The 19,117-nt window shown below is 47.4% G+C and overlaps 1 protein-coding gene across 4 annotated transcripts; it reads left to right on the top strand.

The window, feature by feature from the left end:
• Positions 4,546-18,230, top strand: SALL2 (spalt like transcription factor 2). Of its 4 annotated transcripts, none has more exons than XM_018054560.1 (3): positions 4,546-4,813; positions 13,631-16,440; positions 17,139-18,230. In XM_018054560.1, exons 1-3 carry the CDS (start codon positions 4,741-4,743, stop codon positions 17,286-17,288), a joined length of 3,033 nt encoding a protein of 1,010 aa, XP_017910049.1. In that variant the 5' UTR covers positions 4,546-4,740; the 3' UTR covers positions 17,289-18,230. The 4 variants fall into 4 exon arrangements, with proteins under 4 accessions (XP_017910049.1, XP_017910045.1, XP_017910046.1 ...); XM_018054556.1 differs by having other exon boundaries at positions 16,886-18,230; XM_018054557.1 differs by lacking the exon at positions 4,546-4,813 and adding an exon at positions 12,983-13,246 and having other exon boundaries at positions 16,886-18,230.

Below are 19,117 nucleotides of genomic sequence, written 5' to 3'. Positions count from 1 at the left end.
CATTGGAACGTGTGGTAATATATGTAATTAAAGGAATCATAATTTGTAGATATTTACTTGTGGGTCTTCAAATTTTCCTTGCAAGTTGAAAGTTCAAGTCACACTACTGGTCTGCACCCAGAAAGTGAGGCCTGTAACAGACAGAAATCAGGGGGATGGCAATAAATGGTCACACTGTGGTGAAAAACATGGGCTGTCAAGTCAGGCATTGCTTGGGCAAATTTCACTCTGCCACTTATCAGCTATCAGACCTTGAACAAGAAAGCTACTTTGTCTCTTGTGCCTCAGTTTCTTTACTGCAAAATAGGGTGTTCTGCTTGCCTAAAATGGGGATTATATAATGTTCCCTTGCAAAGTTATTTAAAGGATTAAAGGAGTGTGATACAATCAAAGGTGCAGAATGCACCTTAGCTATGATTAGCTATGGTTATGGCTATCATAGAAAGGTTACATGTCATATCATAGAAAGGTTTCTAGATTCCTAGTTTTGTTCTCTTGCAATTAAAATCAAATTCCTCATGGGATTCCAACTCCTGGGAAGGTACAGAAAGTGCTTCCACAATGCCTCCTCTTCTACAAACTAGAAAAAGAGGAATGCTAACAGCAGAGTATTGTCCAGAGAGAAGAGGCCTTGAATGAAATGCCAAAGAATTTCTTGGACCCCCATTCGACTGAGGTTGTATTTTTAGAGCAAAAGCCACTCTGAGTTTAGAAACGCTTTTCAGAGACTTCAAAGTGTATTACTCTCAACCACATCACCAAAAACATTTGGCCAACAGTAGTACACACATTTGGGAGGCATATTGTTTACTGGGACCACAGACTGGACTCATTTCATGTGTGCATGGATTGCCTTGTAATCCTCTAGGTATCTACAACCTGGTTTCAAAAGCAACAGTCAAGCTCAACTGTCTCAAACTGCAAAAGAATCATTTAAGAGTTTATTTTTAAATCTTAGGCTTCAGACTCAGAGACTGATTAAGGAGATCAGGGGTAGAGGCTAGGAATGTGAATTCTCCGGTAAATTCCCCATGTGATTACCTGTGATTACAGAGCATCCAGAGGAGTTACAGAGCTCTGGGAATTAGCATCCCTGACTGGGCCCTCTTCTTTCTCTTCCTCAGAGGATCTCATTCCCATCACCTTCTCTTTGTTTCTCACAGTTCTGGGCTTCTTTGACTGCACTATTGTGCTGATATCACAAAACAATGTGCAGGAAAATCTCTGCGAGTCAAACATAATAACTGGCTTTCTTTAAAGAGCAATAACATTGAACTATACTTCAATTTTTTCCAAAAGCAACAACATATCTTTGCTTTTTAAGGACATATTTTTGGATAATAAGAGTAACCTAACATCCATTTAAACTAATTCAGAGGCAACCTGTGCTCACAAAGGAAGGATACAGTGTCCTGCTTGAAAAGTAGGAGTCCTGAGCAAAGTCCTGATTTGGCTCCATGATGTAAACAGCCAACAGTATTTTATCCCTTAAGAGAGGAAAAATTTTAAGTTAATAGGGAAGCCAAAATAGAAAATATTGGTAAAATTAGCAAATATCATAAAAAGGAACCACAAAGCCAGAATAAAGAGTCCATCTTCACCACCAACTACTTCCTGCCCAAAATATCCTCCCACCCTCCCCACCCCCAAAGCCTCTCAGGCTTCCACACAGGGGAAGGAACTGGGGGTAGGGTGCTAGGGTAAGTCCTTTTTTCTCATCCTTCATTATCTTCAGTTCCGAGAGTGCCTCTTGAGCTTTTTGGGAACTTAAATGCTTCATTTACAAGGTCAAATGACTATGGAACATTTTCCAACAATTAAATCACCAATTACAGAAGGAAACGTGCTGTTTTCATATTCTATTCTTCTACTAAGTTTCTCTCAATCGCTCTCTCATTTCTCTCTCCTTTCATTCTCTTGCTCTTTCTCTCCCTCCCTTCTTTTCTCCCTCTCCCTCCCTCTCACCTCCCCCTCCCCTCTCCACTTCACCACACACAGAAACCCCTTTTCAAAGGGGCTTTTTTCCAACTCAGTGAAGTAAAGTCTTTGCCCCTTTGTGGGGAAGGCTCATTAACATTCCCACAGCAGCATCTCTTCAAGGATTTTACTTTTGTAACTCTGTGGGGAGGTCAAGAGGCCACTGTGGAGAGGTAAAAGGAAAAAATGGTAAATGGGGGAGGGCGGAAGAAAGGAGAGGAGGGGAAAGAGCCCTTCCTTTCACAATAAGGACAGCAAGAAAGAGGGTGGACCAAAGTAGGGAAAGACCAGACAGGCAAGACTCAGCAAAGAGATGAATACTGGGCCCCAAGATGTGCCCTTGGAGATCTCCAGACTCCTAAGGAAAGCAGAATGCTATGTTCCTTCTCTCATTTCTTTTCCTCAAAGAGGAATTACCTGATGGAAACGGTGGAATTATACTGTGACAAAACCCAGCCTATTCCACTGAGAAGTTAGAACTTTCCTGGCCTCTGTGTTCCCATTTCCTCCACAATAGCCTAGTGATGACTGCACCTGTCTACCACAAGGAGGTTAACAGGATGAATAACACAATGTTAGCAAGAGTTCTGAGGATTGCCCACGAGGGAGCCACTCAAGGTCCTGACCCCAAAAATCTGGGAAAATATTGGAGACTCCATGAACTCCAAAGCAAAGATCAGAGTACTCCCCAAATCTCTTTTGATGGGGGTAACTGCCTCTTTTATCACCAGCAACCCTCCTACCATCTGTCTTTCTCTCTCCCTTTCTTATTACTCCCAAACTAAGTTGCACTTGTGTAAGGGAAGAAATGAAGGAAACTCCAAGTGTGCACCCAACACTTTCTCTGAAGACACAGCCATAAGATTTACATCACTCAACTCCAAAGGGCAAAATAATTCCCACTTTCCTAACAGATGGTGTTTCTGATGCTCTCTTATCTTAGCCAGTAGAGTAAAAGATAAATAAGTTTAAAAGAGAGGACCTAGGCATTATAGCTAGAAGATAGGGCATATCTGGATAGTCTATGCAAAGTAGTAACATTAGCAACTCAAATTCAGGGAGGAGCAGCAACATCAGAAGTTAAAGAACAATAATTCAACCACCCTTAAATGTGCAATCTAAACTGGAGAGACTCGGTTGGCTCATTGACAACGATGGTTTTTTTGTTATTGTTGTTTGGCCATACCACATCTTAGTTTCTTGACCGGGGATCAAACCCACATCCCCCGCATTGAAAGTGCAGAGTCTTAAACCACGGGACCACTGGGCAAGTACACCAAATGATATGTTCTTAAAGATCAAATTTAATATCCACAAAGAAATTCTTTCCACAGAATCCTTGACAACTGTTTTCCGTCTCTGTGAGAACATGTCACAAAGAGCTCACAAATTTACAGGAGAAGCCATCACACTTTATAAAGTTCCTTTATACTGAGCTGAAGGTGCCTCCTTGTAACTTCTGTTCTGGTGGTGTGTGAATGCTCAGTCATTTCAGTCGTGCCAGACTCTTTGCGACCCCCACGGACTGAAGCCCACCAGGCTCCTCTGTCCACGGAATTATCCTGGTAAGAATATTGGAGCAGGTTGCCATTTCCTCTTCCAGGGGATCCTCCTGACACAGGGATCCTACCTGCGTCTCCTGCATTGGCAGGCGGGTTCTTTACCACTTGAGCCGCCAGGGAAGCCAATGTCTCCTCTGGAGTACCACGGAACTCTTCTGTATGATTTTAGCAAAGGTGGCATCCCTTCCGCTCTGGGAGCTGGAAAGAAGTGGGAGACACAGAAGAGCCCCTGACCCTGTAGGTATTTTAAATGAAATTCCTTAAGATCAATCATTTTCATTTTACATGCTAGGAGTTTGGTGGCATATTGTACGTTTTAACACTATAGAGGAAAAAAAAAAAAAAAGCTAGACTACTGTCAGATCCACCTGGGTGCCAGGGCTGTTTCTCTTACATCACAGCTGTACAATCTTGGACAAGTTACTTAACCTCCCTGAGCCTTTTGGTTCAGCTATAAAGAGGATCATCTATAAATAGGGGTAGTAAAACTGGGTGTGCTAACCTCAAAGGTGTATTTCTCAAACTATGCCTCATACATGAAAATATCATAAATTTTAAAGAGATCTACATATATATAATGATCATTTTTACTTAATTTTTTTGTCAGCCATTCTCATTTTTGACTTGCGAGTAACTGAGTTCTTGGCCTTGTAATCAGGATATACCAGAAAGTTTTCATTTCCACTTATACCCCAGATGCAGTCACATCTTCCAACAAGGTGGCACAGAATCATGAAATAACCAGAAAGCACTGTGAAGAGCTTAAAGGAAGAATCAGAAAAACGACCGAGGGACATTTTCTGAACAGACAGCAGAGCGAGAGGCCCGGAACCCAGGCAGGGAGGAGAGGGTTAAATCCTTTCCTCTGCAGTACAAAAGAAAAGAGTGTGCGGAAAGATTAGGATTTTTGCTTTTACAATGGGAGCTGCAGAAGCGTAGGGAAGAAGCTGAAGAAAAAAAAGGGGGCGTCTCCCCTTTAAAGACTTGCAGAGATTGAGAGAGAGTCAGAGACTGAGAATCAGAGCGCGCGCGTGTCTGTCTGTCTGTCCCTGGGAAGCGAGAACATCTCTGCTTCACAGTGATTGGCATTGGGGGAGAGGCATCAGTTGGCTTCAGACCCAGGGGGAAGACCAGACCAGGTCACCCCGATTCAGACTAAGTGAGCGTTGTCCCTCCCTGTCCCACCTCTCTCTACCCGGGAATGTCTCGGCGAAAGCAGCGGAAACCCCAACAGTTAATCTCGGACTGCGAAGGTCCCAGCGCGTCTGAGAACGGTGGGTGCCGGGGAGGGGTGGGGGTGGGGGCCGAGTCCAAGCCTGTGTGGGTCAGGCCAGGGCAAGGGGAGGGCACCCGGGCCATGGGCGAAACCAGGGGGAGGACTTGGTCACTAGGGGGTTGAAAGAGTTGAGTCGCAGGGAGTAAGGAGATGATGACCTGCGCTGGAGAGGAGCCCCGCTTGGCTTTTCTCAGGGTTGATTCTGTTTGTTTTCCATGTTGCTTTTCTTTGGATGAAATGGAGTTTTCAAACTGGCTCTGTCTCCCCACCCAAGAGTTTTCTCCCCAGGTCCCCCTTTGCTCACTGGTCTTTGTGCCCGTTGCTAAGTAACCTTCTCAGACCTGAAGACCCGTCTCTTAGGGGTGGGATTCCCGCCCCCCTTTTCTTTCTGGAGAGTTGGGTTGCAAGAGAATGAATTGGATGAACGTGAAGTTTCCCCTGAGGGAGAGGAAAAAAAAGTTTCTTATTGTTGGGCTGCGCAGAGAACAGATCAGAGCTCCCAGAGGGAGAGAGCTAATGTCGGTCAGATGCAGCCTAGTTTGGAGTGTGTATCTGTGTCACCTGGGGTAGAGGCTAGAGGAAAGGTCTGGATGAGGGCCTTAGGTGGATGCTTCAAGTAAAGCCAAGCTAAAAAAACTGTATGCGTTAATATACATGCATTTTAATACATGCATATCATTTTATGAGGATATTATCATTTATGTAACAGATTTTCTTTATGAGGGGGGAAAGTTTCATGTATTCTTATAACATTCCAGTAAGTAAGAGGCAGCCAACAGAGTAACTAAGATACTGAGCAGTGACATTGCTCAGTCTCAAAAACAGGCATAATCAGGAAAGAAACCTTGTTTTCATGATAATCAGAGCTAGTAGTACACACTCCACCTTAATGAGGGTTTTCCAAGCTTGCTTGGTTGTGGGTAGATGTGGGCTAGAGTCTGGGAATCTGTATCTTTGCAAATATCCAGGTACTTCTTAGGAATGAGCAAGTTTTGGATAATCTGGTATGGCTATGTATTTCACACTGGCTCAGGGATAAGCTATTTATTTAGCAAACAGCTGATTCACTCAACAATGTAATATAGGAATAAACACAAGGATTCTGAAGGCAGAATTTCAAGATTCAAATCCTGGCTCTACCTCTTGGTTAGCTGTGCAGCCTTTGTGGATTTACTTTGCTTTTCTATGTCTCAGTTTCTTCATCTGTAAAATGGGGATGAATATACTGATTACTATCTCATTGGGTTATTGAGTTAATACATGTTTTAGTACACGTATAAAAATAACTAGCATAAATAAGTGCTTAATACATGTGGTACAGTGCCTAGCATAAATAAGTACTTAATATGTGAGTATTATTGTTATATGTGAGTGCAGTGGCACGTCCTGCAAATTCTGAAATAAGACCAAAGCTCTGGGAACTCTTGGTGAACTTCAGCATTTCTTTATGAGATATGTGTCATGGAAACCTCTAGGATAATGTATTTGTAGTGGCTAAAACTAAAACATGGATTAAATTTATGTTCTCACCTGCTGTAAAAAAAAGACTTGAGATCAAGTCAGTGTGCCACATGCTACAGACATATTGGCTTTTGTGTAGAACACATCCCCTTCAAGTCAGTGCTTTACTGGGATCCCACTGTGCCGGTATTAAGAGGTTCATGCTGGTGGCATCCTTCCCTCCTGGGACACATTAGCCCCCGCCTTAATGCGGCTGTAGGCCGGATGTTTCCTCCCGCTGCTCTACAGGAGACTTCCCCCAGAGCCTCGGAGTTGCCTTACAGTCCTGCTCCCCTGCTGGTTGGATTGCGGAACAATACTGAATCCCCCCCAGAGGCGTCCTCCTTTCCTCCTCCCTCCCCTCTCTCCCCACTTCCTCAGCTCACCCATTCCCTACAGCACTGCTGAGGAAGAGTCTGGGAGGAAGCTACAAATTCTTTCCCTACTGCCCTGAGAGGATTCTCCAGCCCCTTGAGCTGTAGCTCCCACTTGTGGCTGTGAACACCTGGGGGCGCGGAATGCTGCTGCAAAGACGTCCCCATGGAAACAGTACAGGCCTGAACTCAATGGCAGCACAGAATTGCAGTTGAAATTTTGCCTTTGAGCCATAAAAGTTAAAAACACAAATGTCAGGAGCAAGAAAGCAGTAGTTAACCTTAAGAAAGCCGATGGGTTTTCTGTTCAGAATTCTCCTGAGAGTGAAAGATCCTGGCGCTACTCGCATGACCTGGGGTGTAATGGGGTCTCATATGTAAGATGACTAATATTTGATCAAATCTAAAATTCCTTCGTGCTTTTATAAGATATACAGATAGGGTTTCTATTCACTCACATGATCTTCGGGCTCCTGAGTTTTCCTTCTACCCTAGGGACATTTTTTTTGTTCTGCATGCCCCCAAATTAGGTAAGGAGGGCTCTTATTTTACAGGTGTACCTGTGGAGCTATGGGCATCATCATGACCATCAGCAGACATTTATTTAGTAGGCTAGGGTGCCACTAAAGCTTTCAGGAGTCTTTGCCTTCCTTTAAGCAATGTTTGCCCTATGTGACAAGCAAATGCTGAGCCTTTGTTGCACATTTTAAAAGCCTCATCTCTGCAGTGACCTAAGATATCACCAAGACACAGTCTGAAAAACCTGTTTTCCAGCCCTCTTTTTGTTCAGCTTCCCTGACCAGAACACGAAAAACCTAACAGAATAGTAATTGCACATAAGTGATGAGAAGGAAATAGTCTATTTACTTAAAAACTCTGGAGAGAAAAAAAATTCCTCTCTTCCCTACAGAGTCTAGAAGTCTGGAATAGAGAACATAAGGGATGTGAATAGGGAGAATGTAAACTAGTGCATCTGGGAAATAAAGGAAACCATCAGAAACCCAGATATTTAGTGAGAAGGAGAAACCAGGACAACAGCCAAACAGATCTAGGGGGAGATATGGCAGTTGGCAGATATCAAGAGCAGCAAAAGGGGAAAGAAGGCAAAAATAGAGTTGTGAGGGTCCTGTTCTCTTTACAGCATCCTCTCTTGGAGTATTGATCCCTGAGCCTTTAAGCCCTAGGCACTCCTGGGTCAAAAAGAAAACATTTCTGAGTAGATAGAAAGTACTCAGGCAGGGTACAATAGAGCACTGGATAAGGAAGCCCAAAACCTGGTTTTCAGTCCAGCTTGGACTTGGAAGTTTTGTGACCTTGGACAAGTCCAGCCTTCTCCCAGGGCTTCAGCTTTTAGTCTTTACAGAATAATACTCATTGCTAATATTTGCCGAGCATTTACTATTTGTCAGGTACTATGCTATGCCGTTTATATATTTCCTTTTGTTTATTTCTCTGCTATTATTATTACCTCCATTAAAATGACTTTAATTTATGGTGATACAAAATTTTTCATTTTTAAGCATACAATTCAGTGGCGTTAAGTATATTCACAATTCTGTGTGACCATCACTACCATCCATCTCAGAGCTCTTTCATCTTGCAAAACTGAAACTGTATACCCATTAAATAATAACTCCCCATTTGCTTCACCCAACCCACCAGTCCCAGGAAATCACCATTCGACTTTCTGTCTCTGTGAATTTACCAATTCTAGGGATCTCACATAATGAAACCATACAATATGTGTCCATTTGAGTGGCTTATTTCCATCTGGCTTATTTCACTCAGCGCAGTGTTTTCAAGTCTCATCTATGTTGTGGCACTGTATAAGAATTTCATGCCTTTTTGTTGCTATACCCCCATTTTAAAAAGAAATCCAAGCCTTGGGGAAATTAAGAAACTTTTTCCAAGGTCACAAAGATTAGAAAGTGCTGGCACTTTAACTGAGGCCTGATTCAGAGCTGACATTCTCAATCACTGTGCTCAGTGAGAGGTCAGATCTCTAAAGTCACTTCCAGCTTCAAAACAGTATGAATTCCATGTTAAGTGCTGAGTCCTTTGATATCAGAAAAATGCCTGCTTTTAAAACAACAACAACAACAACAACCTTTTTGTGTGTGTTTGATCTAAGATTTTCTTATTCTGGAAACATATATTTTTCTCACTTTGCACCAGATTTACCTGTGCCTATTTGTCCACTGTGTTGCACAGGTCAAGGGTACACTTACTAGGTGTGAGCGACAGAGGAGTATGTGGATGCATTTAGGAGAGAGGAGTGAGGAAGAGATCATTTATTCTCCCTTAGAAGTCCTCTGTAGCAGCAGTTATAGGATCAACTCATAATTGGGGATACTATCAATTGGTGTTGGTCCAACATTAACAGTAAGTTTAGGCAGGGCTTACACAGTATGCTCATTTCTTTAATGGTTGGATGGATGGTGCCTGAACTCTGTGTAGAACAAAGCCTTTCATTTTACAATTAGAAGTATGGCTCAAGATGCACATACAGTCACTTAAACTCTTAGTCGAGTGTATATCATGTCAATTTCTGTTCATGGAAGCAGGGTACAAGAGAGTGAAAACGTACCTGTGGTCAGAGTAGAGACAGAACCCAACAGGCAGATTTTATTTTGCACTGAGCAACTCATTTTACTTATGTCCTGATTTTGGTAAAGTTGAACACAGGTAAGATTTGTGACCTTCCCCGGTGGCTCAGCAGTAAAGAATTCTCCAGCAATGCAGGAGAAACGGATCTGATCCCTGGGTCGGGAAGATCCCCTGAAGAAGGAAATGGCAACCCACTCCAGTATTCTTGCCTGTGAAATCTCATGAATAGAGGAGCCTGGCAGGCTACAGCCTATGGGGTCACAAAAGAGTCAGACATTACAGCACTTTCTATTTTTCCACTTTGAAGATTTGTGAGAAGCAGGGTGGAAGGTTTGCTGGGAAAGGCACTTCTCTGATACACACTATGGTTCTCCTCCTTGGCTGTACATTGGAATCACTTGAGGAACATTACAAACATTGATGCCTAGACCCACCCTGGCCAGGCTTCCCAGGTGGCTCTAGTGGTAAAGATCCCACCAGCCAATGTAGGAGACCTAAGAGATGCAGATTCAATCCCTGGGTCCGGAAGATTCCTTGGAGGAGGAAATGGCTACCCTGTATTCTTGCTTGGAGAATCACACAGACAGAGGAGCCTAGCAGGCTACAGTTCATATCTTCACAAAGTGTCAGACTTAGCATGCACGCACACACAGCCTGGCCACTGCGATTTTTAAAAGCTCTTCTGGTAATTCTAATGGGCAGCAAAGTTTGAGAACCTGTGTTCAAGTCTACCTGCTACACACCAATTTTTCTGTTTTCCGAGTCATCCTTTCCTAAGTTTGATGAGCCACCAGATTTAGAGTCACCTGATTTCATTTTTCCTTGTATTTCAGCTCTTTATAAATTTAAACCAGCATATCCAGGTCTCAGTCCTGTGTCCATCCCAGACTTTGCATGTGACCCAGGATAGCTTACTTCACCTTATCTGCTATCTAGGGACACCATTACCAGGTTTGTTTAGTCCTGTGTTTATGATTTCATTCGTGTCTGCCTAAGAATCCCACCCCCCTTTTCAGGATAGGCAGTGAGTGCAAAGTGCTGAGAAAAAGAGGGCTCCTCTTACAGGTGGCTGTTGATCCATCACCTTTCAACAGGGACTGAATTTACCTTTAAGAAGAGTGCAGATCAAATTACACACCAGAAAGCAAGTTTCATTAAAGAGCAAGAAAGGGGACAGTGTTTCCCAGGAGAAGATGAAAAGAAAAGGATTTCTTTTCTTGTTGGAAGACTTGACAAAACAGCAACTTGATATCAAACGTTCAATGCTAATTAACAAATGCTCAGTAGAAAGAGTCCATCTGATTCCTCCTCTCTCACTGAGGCTGCAGAGCAAATGGCAGGTAGGAACCACACAAGGCCCTTTCTCTAGCTTAGGGAAGCTACACAATGTTGATGTGCTTGGGAAAGTATTGGACAGGAGTCAAAACTCTGAATGTTTGCTGCACTGAATTACTGTGTGAACTTGGAAAAGTCACTTAACCTCTCCAAGCTTCAACTTCCTTATCTATAAAAATAAACAACATTGCAGTTAACCTGTGACTTACCATAATTGACACAGAATCCTCTCTCCCTCCCTGGTCAGGTCTGGAAGCCTGGAGCTCTTCTGTTTCAGAGCCATTGTCTACAGTATCAAGACCCTTGTGTTTATCTGAAGTTTCAAAACAATTCAGTACAATGTTTTCAATGAAAGTGGACATTATTAATATTATACTAATATTAACATTCAACTATGTCTATATTATATACAACTCAGTGTGTGTGTTCAGTCATGTCCGACTCTTTGCAACCCCATGGACTGTAGCCTGCCAGGCTCCTCTGTCCATGGAATTTTCCAGGCAAGAATAATGGAGTGGATTGCCTTTTCCTACTCCAGGGAATCGTTCCAACCCAAGAATCAAACCCATGTCTCTTGCCTCTCCTGCATTGGCAGATGGATTCTTTACCACTAGCGCCACCTGGAAAGCCTAATATTAATATTACATTATACTAACATTAATATTTGGAGAAGGAAATGGCTATTACAGCTCCCACCCCAAAAGACTTCCTACTCTTAACATATGCCAATGATATTAGCCTCAGAAATGAATAAGATTGCTAATTCCCTGGCAGTTAGGATGCCACACTTATGCTACCAAGGACCTGGGTTCAGGGAACTAAGATCCTGAGTAAGCCGTACAGCTTGGCCAAAAATAAATAAATTAAAATAAATTAATAGGCAACATGAAAACAGACCTAATTTGAATATATATGTATTTTAGCTTATTTTGGGTTTTTTGCCACTTAAATATAAGTTCTTTAATTCATAATATTTAGGACTCCTCCCAAAATTTGAAGTCCTATATATACAGATTATTTTATCCCCACTATATTTCTCTGATGAAGCCAACATAGCTACAATATTACCACTTTACAAAAAAGGAAATGGCAGTGCAGTCATGGTGTGACTGCCCACCACGCCTCAATTTACCAGCCAGGCAAGAACGGAACTGGGATTAGAACAAGGTGGATTTACTGATGCCCAGGCAAAACATGGAACTAAGGACTTGTCACCTCCTGTAAGAAAGATAAGCTCTTTTAAGGAAGTGGGAAAGCCATTAAGGCTCATTTCAAGATAGGAAGGGAATGCAGAGTACCTGGTCCAGGAGGCATTTTACGCCCTTAATCCTCTCTCCTAATAGGAGGCCACCTCTGTGTGGTGAGCAGGTGTTAAGTCATTTCTAGGCATTCAACCCAGCCTGGGGCTAAAAGGGGCTTTAGGCCCCGAGAGGCTGCCTGGTAGCTCCCTCCTACTGCATTTTCCCCATTGTTTCGGGAGGAGTTCCCTTCCCCCCAGGTTAAAGCTAGGTGGGCCTCTGCAAACTAGCATCTCCCCCAAACAGCACATCCGTAATAGTGTCTGCGTTGCTAGAGGATAACGGAGGAAGAAGGGTAGAGAAGAGGAAACTAAATAGGAGATGACTCTTTAATAAGCATGAACTCTACAAATGAGGTGTGGGCTGGGTGATCCGTGGAATAACTTGCATTCAGCTATTATTCTGGGGGAGGAGGGGCGGGGAGTAAAGGGGCTTAGTGTTCCGCAGAGAAGAGTCCTGAATCGACTTCCTTGGAAATTCTACCTCTCAGCCTCCCACCCTGAGAAGCTTCTTTTGTAGAGGGGGTGTGGGGGTAGGGTGGGAATGGAGGTGAAGAAAACAGGACAAAACTTGGGGCATTTGCAGGGGCGGTGTGAATGTGTGTAGATAAGGGGTGGATTTTCTGGGACCCCCCTCTCGCTCTGGCCCTCAGACCACCCTCTCTGGAGTCCACGTTTTCCAGGCTCAGCGGATCCTTTATCCGAAGGAAAATAAGAGAAGCCTATCGCTCTGCTCTATTGAGCAAGGCTGTGTTTCCTACTGTGCCCCCTTGAGCTTGCTGGGGAGGTGGGCGGGCCGGTCTGGGCAAAGACATCTGGAGATGGGGGGAGCTAGCAGAGGGCAAGGATAGGTGGACCCCCACCAGGCCCCACAGCACCTGTCACTGAGCCTACCGGAAACCCTCCTGTGCTCTGGGCTCCCGCCCCCGTACACCCGTCCCCCGCCCCCTCTCTTCTTCCCCAGCTCCCGCCTCCCTCCCCAGCAGCTCCTCCCCACAGACTCCCCTTCCCAGCAGCTCCTCCCCCATCTCCCCTCTCCCAGCTTTCTGGCTCCAGCTCCTCCCCTCCTCCGCGTCTCCTCGCTCCCCTCCCCCTCCTCCGCTGCGCCCTGCCCCCGCCGCCGATCTCCATCTCTGCAGTCCCGGCCGCTGGGTGCAGAGGCTGCTGCAGCCCGGGCGGCCAGTGCCGCCTCCCCCAATCCGGATACCCATTGTCTCCCACTCCACCCGGCCCTGCACCTCCCGCACAACCATGGCGCACGAAGCCGGGAGGAGCTCTCGTCTCGGGGGGCCCTGCGGGGAGCCGGCGGAGCTTGGAGGTGCGGTAGGGCCCTGCAGGGGTAGGGGTGGAGGGGGTGCGCTGGGCGAGGGGGGAAGGACTTTCGGTAGACGAGATAAAACGGACGATTCTCTGCCCAGGACCCGGTCCTCCCAGCTTGTCCTTCTGCCCGCCGGTGACCCGGGGTGCGAGGGGAAAGAAGGGGGACAGTAGCTTGTGCATGCCCGCTCCTCTCCTTCCTGGCCCCCAGTGCTGGCGTGTCGTGTCCAGGCGGGTCAGCCCTGAGCTCTAGCCTTCTGCACGGCCTGATGGTGAGCTCATCTCCCCACCCCCACTAGCGGTTACTGGGCTCGTTGTTAATTACAGCCTGTGTATATCCATCCGAACCGCACCACCCACGCTCTCTCCTTGTGTTCTTCCCCAGGTGATGTGAGCGAGGACGACCACCCCCAAGTCTGTGCCAAGTGCTGCGCACAATTCACTGACCCAGCTGAATTCCTCGCCCACCAGAATGCATGTTCTACTGATCCCCCTGTAATGGTGATAATTGGGGGCCAGGAGAACCCCAACAACTCTTCGACCTCTTGCGAGCCTCGGCCTGAGGGCCACAGTAGTCCGCAGGCCATGGAGGCCGAGCAAAGCAACCCCTCGGACTGCGCGTCCTCTGTACCCACAGATCCCACCTGGGGCCCCGAGCGGAGGGGAGAGGAGTCTTCTGGGCACTTCCTCATTGCTGCCACAGGTACAGCAGCTGGGGGAGGTGGGGGCCTGATCTTGGCCAGCCCCAAGCTGGGAGCAACTCCATTACCGCCGGAGTCCACCCCTGCACCCCCTCCTCCTCCGCCTCCTCCTCCCCCCACAGGGGTAGGCAGTGGCCACTTGAACATCCCTCTGATCTTGGAAGAACTCCGGGTGCTGCAGCAGCGCCAGATTCATCAGATGCAGATGACTGAGCAAATCTGCCGGCAGGTGCTGCTGCTAGGCTCCTTAGGCCAGACAGTGGGCACCCCTTCCAGTCCCTCGGAGCTACCTGGGACAGGGACTGCCTCCTCCACCAAGCCCCTGCTGCCTCTCTTCAGTCCCATCAAGCCTGTCCAAACTGGCAAAACACTGGCACCTTCCTCCACCTCCTCCTCAGGGGCAGAAGCACCCAAGCAGGCTTTCTTCCACCTTTACCACCCCTTGGGGTCACAGCACCCTTTTTCTGCTGGTGTGGTCGGGCGAAGCCACAAACCCACCCCTGCAGCCTCCCCGGCCCTGTCGGGCAGCACGGATCAGCTGATCGCCTCGCCTCACCTGGCATTCCCAGGCACTACGGGACTCCTGGCAGCGCAGTGTCTTGGGGCAGCCCGGGGCCTCGAGGCTGCTGCTTCCCCAGGGCTCCTGAAGCCAAAGAATGGAGGTGGAGAGTTGGGTTATGGGGAAGTGATGGGCCCCTTGGAGAAGCCCGGTGGGAGGCACAAATGCCGCTTCTGCGCCAAAGTATTTGGTAGTGACAGTGCCCTGCAGATCCACCTGCGTTCCCACACAGGCGAGAGACCCTATAAGTGTAATGTGTGTGGCAACCGCTTTACCACGCGAGGCAACCTCAAAGTGCATTTCCACCGGCATCGGGAGAAGTACCCACATGTGCAGATGAACCCTCACCCGGTGCCAGAGCATCTCGACTATGTTATCACCAGCAGCGGCCTGCCCTATGGTATGTCGGTGCCGCCAGAGAAGGCTGAGGAGGAGGTAGGTGTGCCGGGTGGAGGTGTGGAACGCAAGCCTCTGGTGGCCTCCACCGCCGCCCTCAGTGCCACAGAGAGCCTCACGCTGCTCTCCACCGGTGCAGGCACCACTACGGCCCCTGCGCTTCCTGCTTTCAATAAGTTTGTGCTCATGAAAGCAGTAGAGCCAAAGAATAAAGCGGATGAAAACACCCCGCCGGGGAGTGAGGGCTCAGCCATCGCCGGGGTGGCAGAAAGTGGCTCAGCAACCCGCATGCAGCTAAGTAAGCTGGTGACATCGCTACCCAGCTGGGCCCTGCTTACCAACCACTTGAAGTCCACTGGTAGCTTCCCCTTCCCTTATGTGCTGGAGCCCTTGGGGGCTTCACCCTCCGAGACCTCCAAGCTTCAGCAGCTGGTAGAAAAGATTGACCGTCAAGGAGCTGTGGCAGTGGCCTCTACTGCCTCGGGTGCCCCCACAACCTCTGCCCCTGCAGCTTCATCATCAGCCTCATCTGGACCCAACCAGTGTGTCATTTGTCTCCGGGTGCTGAGCTGTCCTCGGGCACTGCGCCTGCATTACGGTCAGCATGGAGGTGAGCGGCCCTTCAAATGCAAAGTGTGTGGCAGAGCTTTCTCTACCCGAGGCAATCTGCGTGCACATTTCGTGGGCCATAAGGCTAGTCCAGCTGCCCGGGCCCAGAACTCCTGCCCCATTTGCCAGAAGAAGTTCACCAACGCTGTTACTCTGCAGCAGCATGTTCGGATGCACCTGGGGGGCCAGATCCCCAATGGTGGCACTGCACTCCCTGAAGTGGGGGGAGCTGCCCAGGAGAACGGCTCTGAGCAATCGACAGTCTCCGGAGCGGGGGGCTTCCCCCAGCAGCCATCCCAGCAGCCATCCCCAGAGGAGGAGTTGTCTGAAGAAGAGGAAGAGGATGAAGAAGAGGAAGAAGATGTGACCGATGAAGATTCCCTGGCGGGAAGGGGCTCTGAAAGTGGAGGGGAGAAGGCCATATCCGTGCGAGGTGATTCAGAAGAGGCCTCTGGCACTGAGGAGGAAGTGGGGACTGTGGCAGCGGTGACCACAGCTGGGAAGGAGATGGACACTAATGAGAAGACCATTCAACAGCCGTGTCTGCTGCCGCCGCCACCAGCTGAAACCCTGGATCAGACACAGCCAATGGAGCAGGGAGGCAGTGATGCCGCCGGAGGCACGGAAGAGGGGGCAAAACCGGAGAGGAGCTCCAGCCCAGGGTCAGCACTGGCCCTTGAAGGGGAAGGCAGCAGCACCCCCTTGGTGGAGGAGCTGAGCCTGCAGGAAGTGATGAGAAAGGAGCCCGGGGAGAGCAGTGGCCGAAAGGCCTGTGAGGTGTGTGGCCAGACCTTTCCCACCCAGGCAGCTCTGGAGGAGCATCAGAAAACCCACCCCAAGGAGGGGCTGCTCTTCACTTGTGTTTTCTGCAGGCAGGGCTTTCTCGAGCGGGCTACCCTCAAGAAGCACATGCTGCTGGCCCACCACCAGGTACAGCCCTTTGCCCCCCATGGCCCTCAGAATATTGCTGCTCTTTCCTTGGTCCCAGGCTGCTCACCCTCTATCACTTCCCCAGGGCTCTCTCCCTTTTCCCGAAAAGATGACCCCACCATCCCATGAACCAGTTTTTCTGTACCTGCTGCCCCTTGACCCAAGGAGCAGGAAGTGAGAGCTCTGTAGAAGGACCTCCCAGATCTGAGCCTTTATTTGTCTGTTTCTCTGAGTTCTTAGATGTCCCTAATGACTTTTCTCTAATCCTTGAGCTTCAAAATGGCTGAGCTCACGGCAGTTGCCCCCTGAGAAACTTTTCTTCCCTCTTCATCCATTGTACGTGAGGAAAATAGATTTGCTACAGCTTTTTCATTCCCAAGAAGAACCCTTTCCAGCTTCTCTGAGAATGACCCTTCTTCCCTCTCCTTTCCCTTCCCTTTGGCAGGTGCACCTGAGCACCCACATATGGAATTACAGCCCACCCCAAAGGGGGCAGCACCTGTCCCTGGAGGGCCTAGGGCCACTCCTCTCTGGTGACCAGGTCAACCTGCATGGCTTCTTGTCCCAGGGCATTCCTTCCCAGCTGGTGAGGGTGGGCCCGCTGTCTCTTTGGAACCAGGACACAACCTTCCTGTCAAGTGACCTGCCCACCAAGCCCCAAACTTCCAGTTCCATCTCCATCTCCACTACCACTTCAGGCCCTGCCCGACCAGTGCTGTTTGGCCCAGGAACTGAGGCCGGGAAGTTGCCTCCAGCAGTGGGATCCAGAGAAGCCAAGGAGAAGAGAGCTCCCCTTTTCCTCTTTTGGCCTCTTGCATCCAAGACAGTGCCTGGAAAGCCCATCATAAAGAGAAGTAGCAGATTGTACCTTCCTTCTCCTTCCCCGTGCCAACAGTGAAAATGCAACAATATCTGTCTCGTGGCCCAGCCCCAGGGGGTAGGGAGAAATGAAAGGCACAGGACATTCTTCCTGCTAGTAAGGCACTCGTGTCTTAGTCACATTAAGGTAAAAGTGTTGGCCGGTTAATATGCCAAGATATTTTGAGCTTCTCATATCCTTCATCTTTGCCTCTCAAAGTTAGCAAAACAAGTGGAATTCTTGCTGAGAGGTCTCCCATGGGATGGCTCTTTGGGGGAAGGAAATGTGAAGTTCATATCTTTAGCAAGCATTGTTCATGAGGGTAGTTGAAGGACTAATGGAGAGTTGAGTGTTGTAAAGCGTAAGGCTTGGTGCAAACCTATGTGATTAATAAAGGGGCGAGATGTAAAGGAGGAGACCTCACATTCTTATTTGGATAGGTCGATGGGTCTCATGAATGTTCTTTTGGACTCAAGGTGACTTAAGTGTGCCACAGTGCACCGTGGATCGGGGGGGTTTCCTAGCACTAGTGTGCTTCTAGTTTTAGATAACTCCCTCCTTTTTTCCCTAGCCCCTTGTATTTTCCTCACCTTCCTCTCTCAAGGTCCACTTCCTCCCCATTTTGCCTGTCCATGGACCTGGGTTTGTGTCTTTGTCACTGTCTGGTTCATAGAGTCCCAGACTTTGGGAGAGGAGCCCCAGGTGCTGTCCTCCCTGCCTCTCTGTCTTGTAATGAGATGTAGTATTTACTCTTAACATAGGATCATCTGGAACAGGAGTTCTGAGGGGGAGGGGGTGAAGCTTCTGCTATTGACTGACGTGATGGCTCCTCCAAAGGTGTAGGCTCCAGAGTTTCCTAACATAGTAAAATGTGAAGAGCAGACAAGGGAGATACTAGTGTCTTTCCCTTTTCATTAAAGGTGTCTTAACCAAATATTTGTGTGTTTCTCCTTATTTCATGACTAAATAGCCAGCTGGGGTGTGATATGGGCATTCCCTAACATTGAGATTCCCTTACCACCTACATCTCCTGCCAAAGCCGAACATATGGTGGTGAAGTATTTAATTTGCCCAGCCTTGTCCTAAAACAGCCTCCACTGAATGTAATTTCTTTGTTGAAATGGTGTTTGTGTTCTCAAAAGGTAGAGGATTTGCTCACTGTTTACAGCCTTTGTCCAGGTTTTCTCTTTGCCTAGATGCTTCCACCACCAGGCTTTTGAATTTTTTTTTGTTTTTTGTTTTGTTTGGAGTTTGAATGCTATCAGTCCTTCCTAAAACCTAAGCCAGCCTAGCTGACATCAGTTAACCTGCAGAAGGAAGGTGAATTCATCTTTATGATCCTTGGTCTAATGTTACAAACAATTAGAAAAAATAATTCAACCCTAATAATTTCTACCAACAAACTAATATAAAGGAGAATTTTTAGCAGAGGAAGTACATTGGGGGTGAGTGTGTCTCTGTGTGTATATATATATATATTTTTGTTTGTTTGTTTTGTTTTGTTTTTTCCCCACAATATGGTAAGGTTCAGACTCTTAGACCTTGCTTTCCTAAAGAAAACATCCTCTGGAATTTTTTTTAATTTTTGCTTTTGTAAGATATCACTGAAACCATGTGCTAAAGGGATAGGACTGGTAAAATGATTTGCCTGAAAACATGTAGCCAGTCAGTTGCAGAAGGGGATTAAGAACCCAGGTCAGCAGAATCTCAGTTTCACTGCTAGGGGTGGTACTTGCTTCTGGTTCCATCACGGGACTCCTAAAGTGAGGCTGGCTGGAAGACTGAAGGGAAGAGGTGAGTAAACCTCTTCCTAAACGG

The sequence above is a fragment of the Capra hircus genome, chromosome 10 (assembly GCF_001704415.2).
Source record: "Capra hircus breed San Clemente chromosome 10, ASM170441v1, whole genome shotgun sequence".
In the NCBI taxonomy this organism is placed as follows: domain Eukaryota; kingdom Metazoa; phylum Chordata; class Mammalia; order Artiodactyla; family Bovidae; genus Capra; species Capra hircus.
This window is presented reverse-complemented; position numbering and strand designations above follow the sequence as displayed.

Bases quoted from the DNA above. Each gene is read 5' to 3' on its own strand.
- SALL2 (XM_018054556.1), top strand. From the start codon at position 4,741: ATGTCTCGGCGAAAGCAGCGGAAACCCCAACAGTTAATCTCGGACTGC. The intron at 4,814-13,630 runs GTGGGTGCCGGG...GTTCTTCCCCAG, and splicing joins TCCCAGCGCGTCTGAGAACG to GTGATGTGAGCGAGGACGAC. The intron at 16,441-16,885 runs GTACAGCCCTTT...TCCCTTTGGCAG, and splicing joins TGCTGCTGGCCCACCACCAG to GTGCACCTGAGCACCCACAT.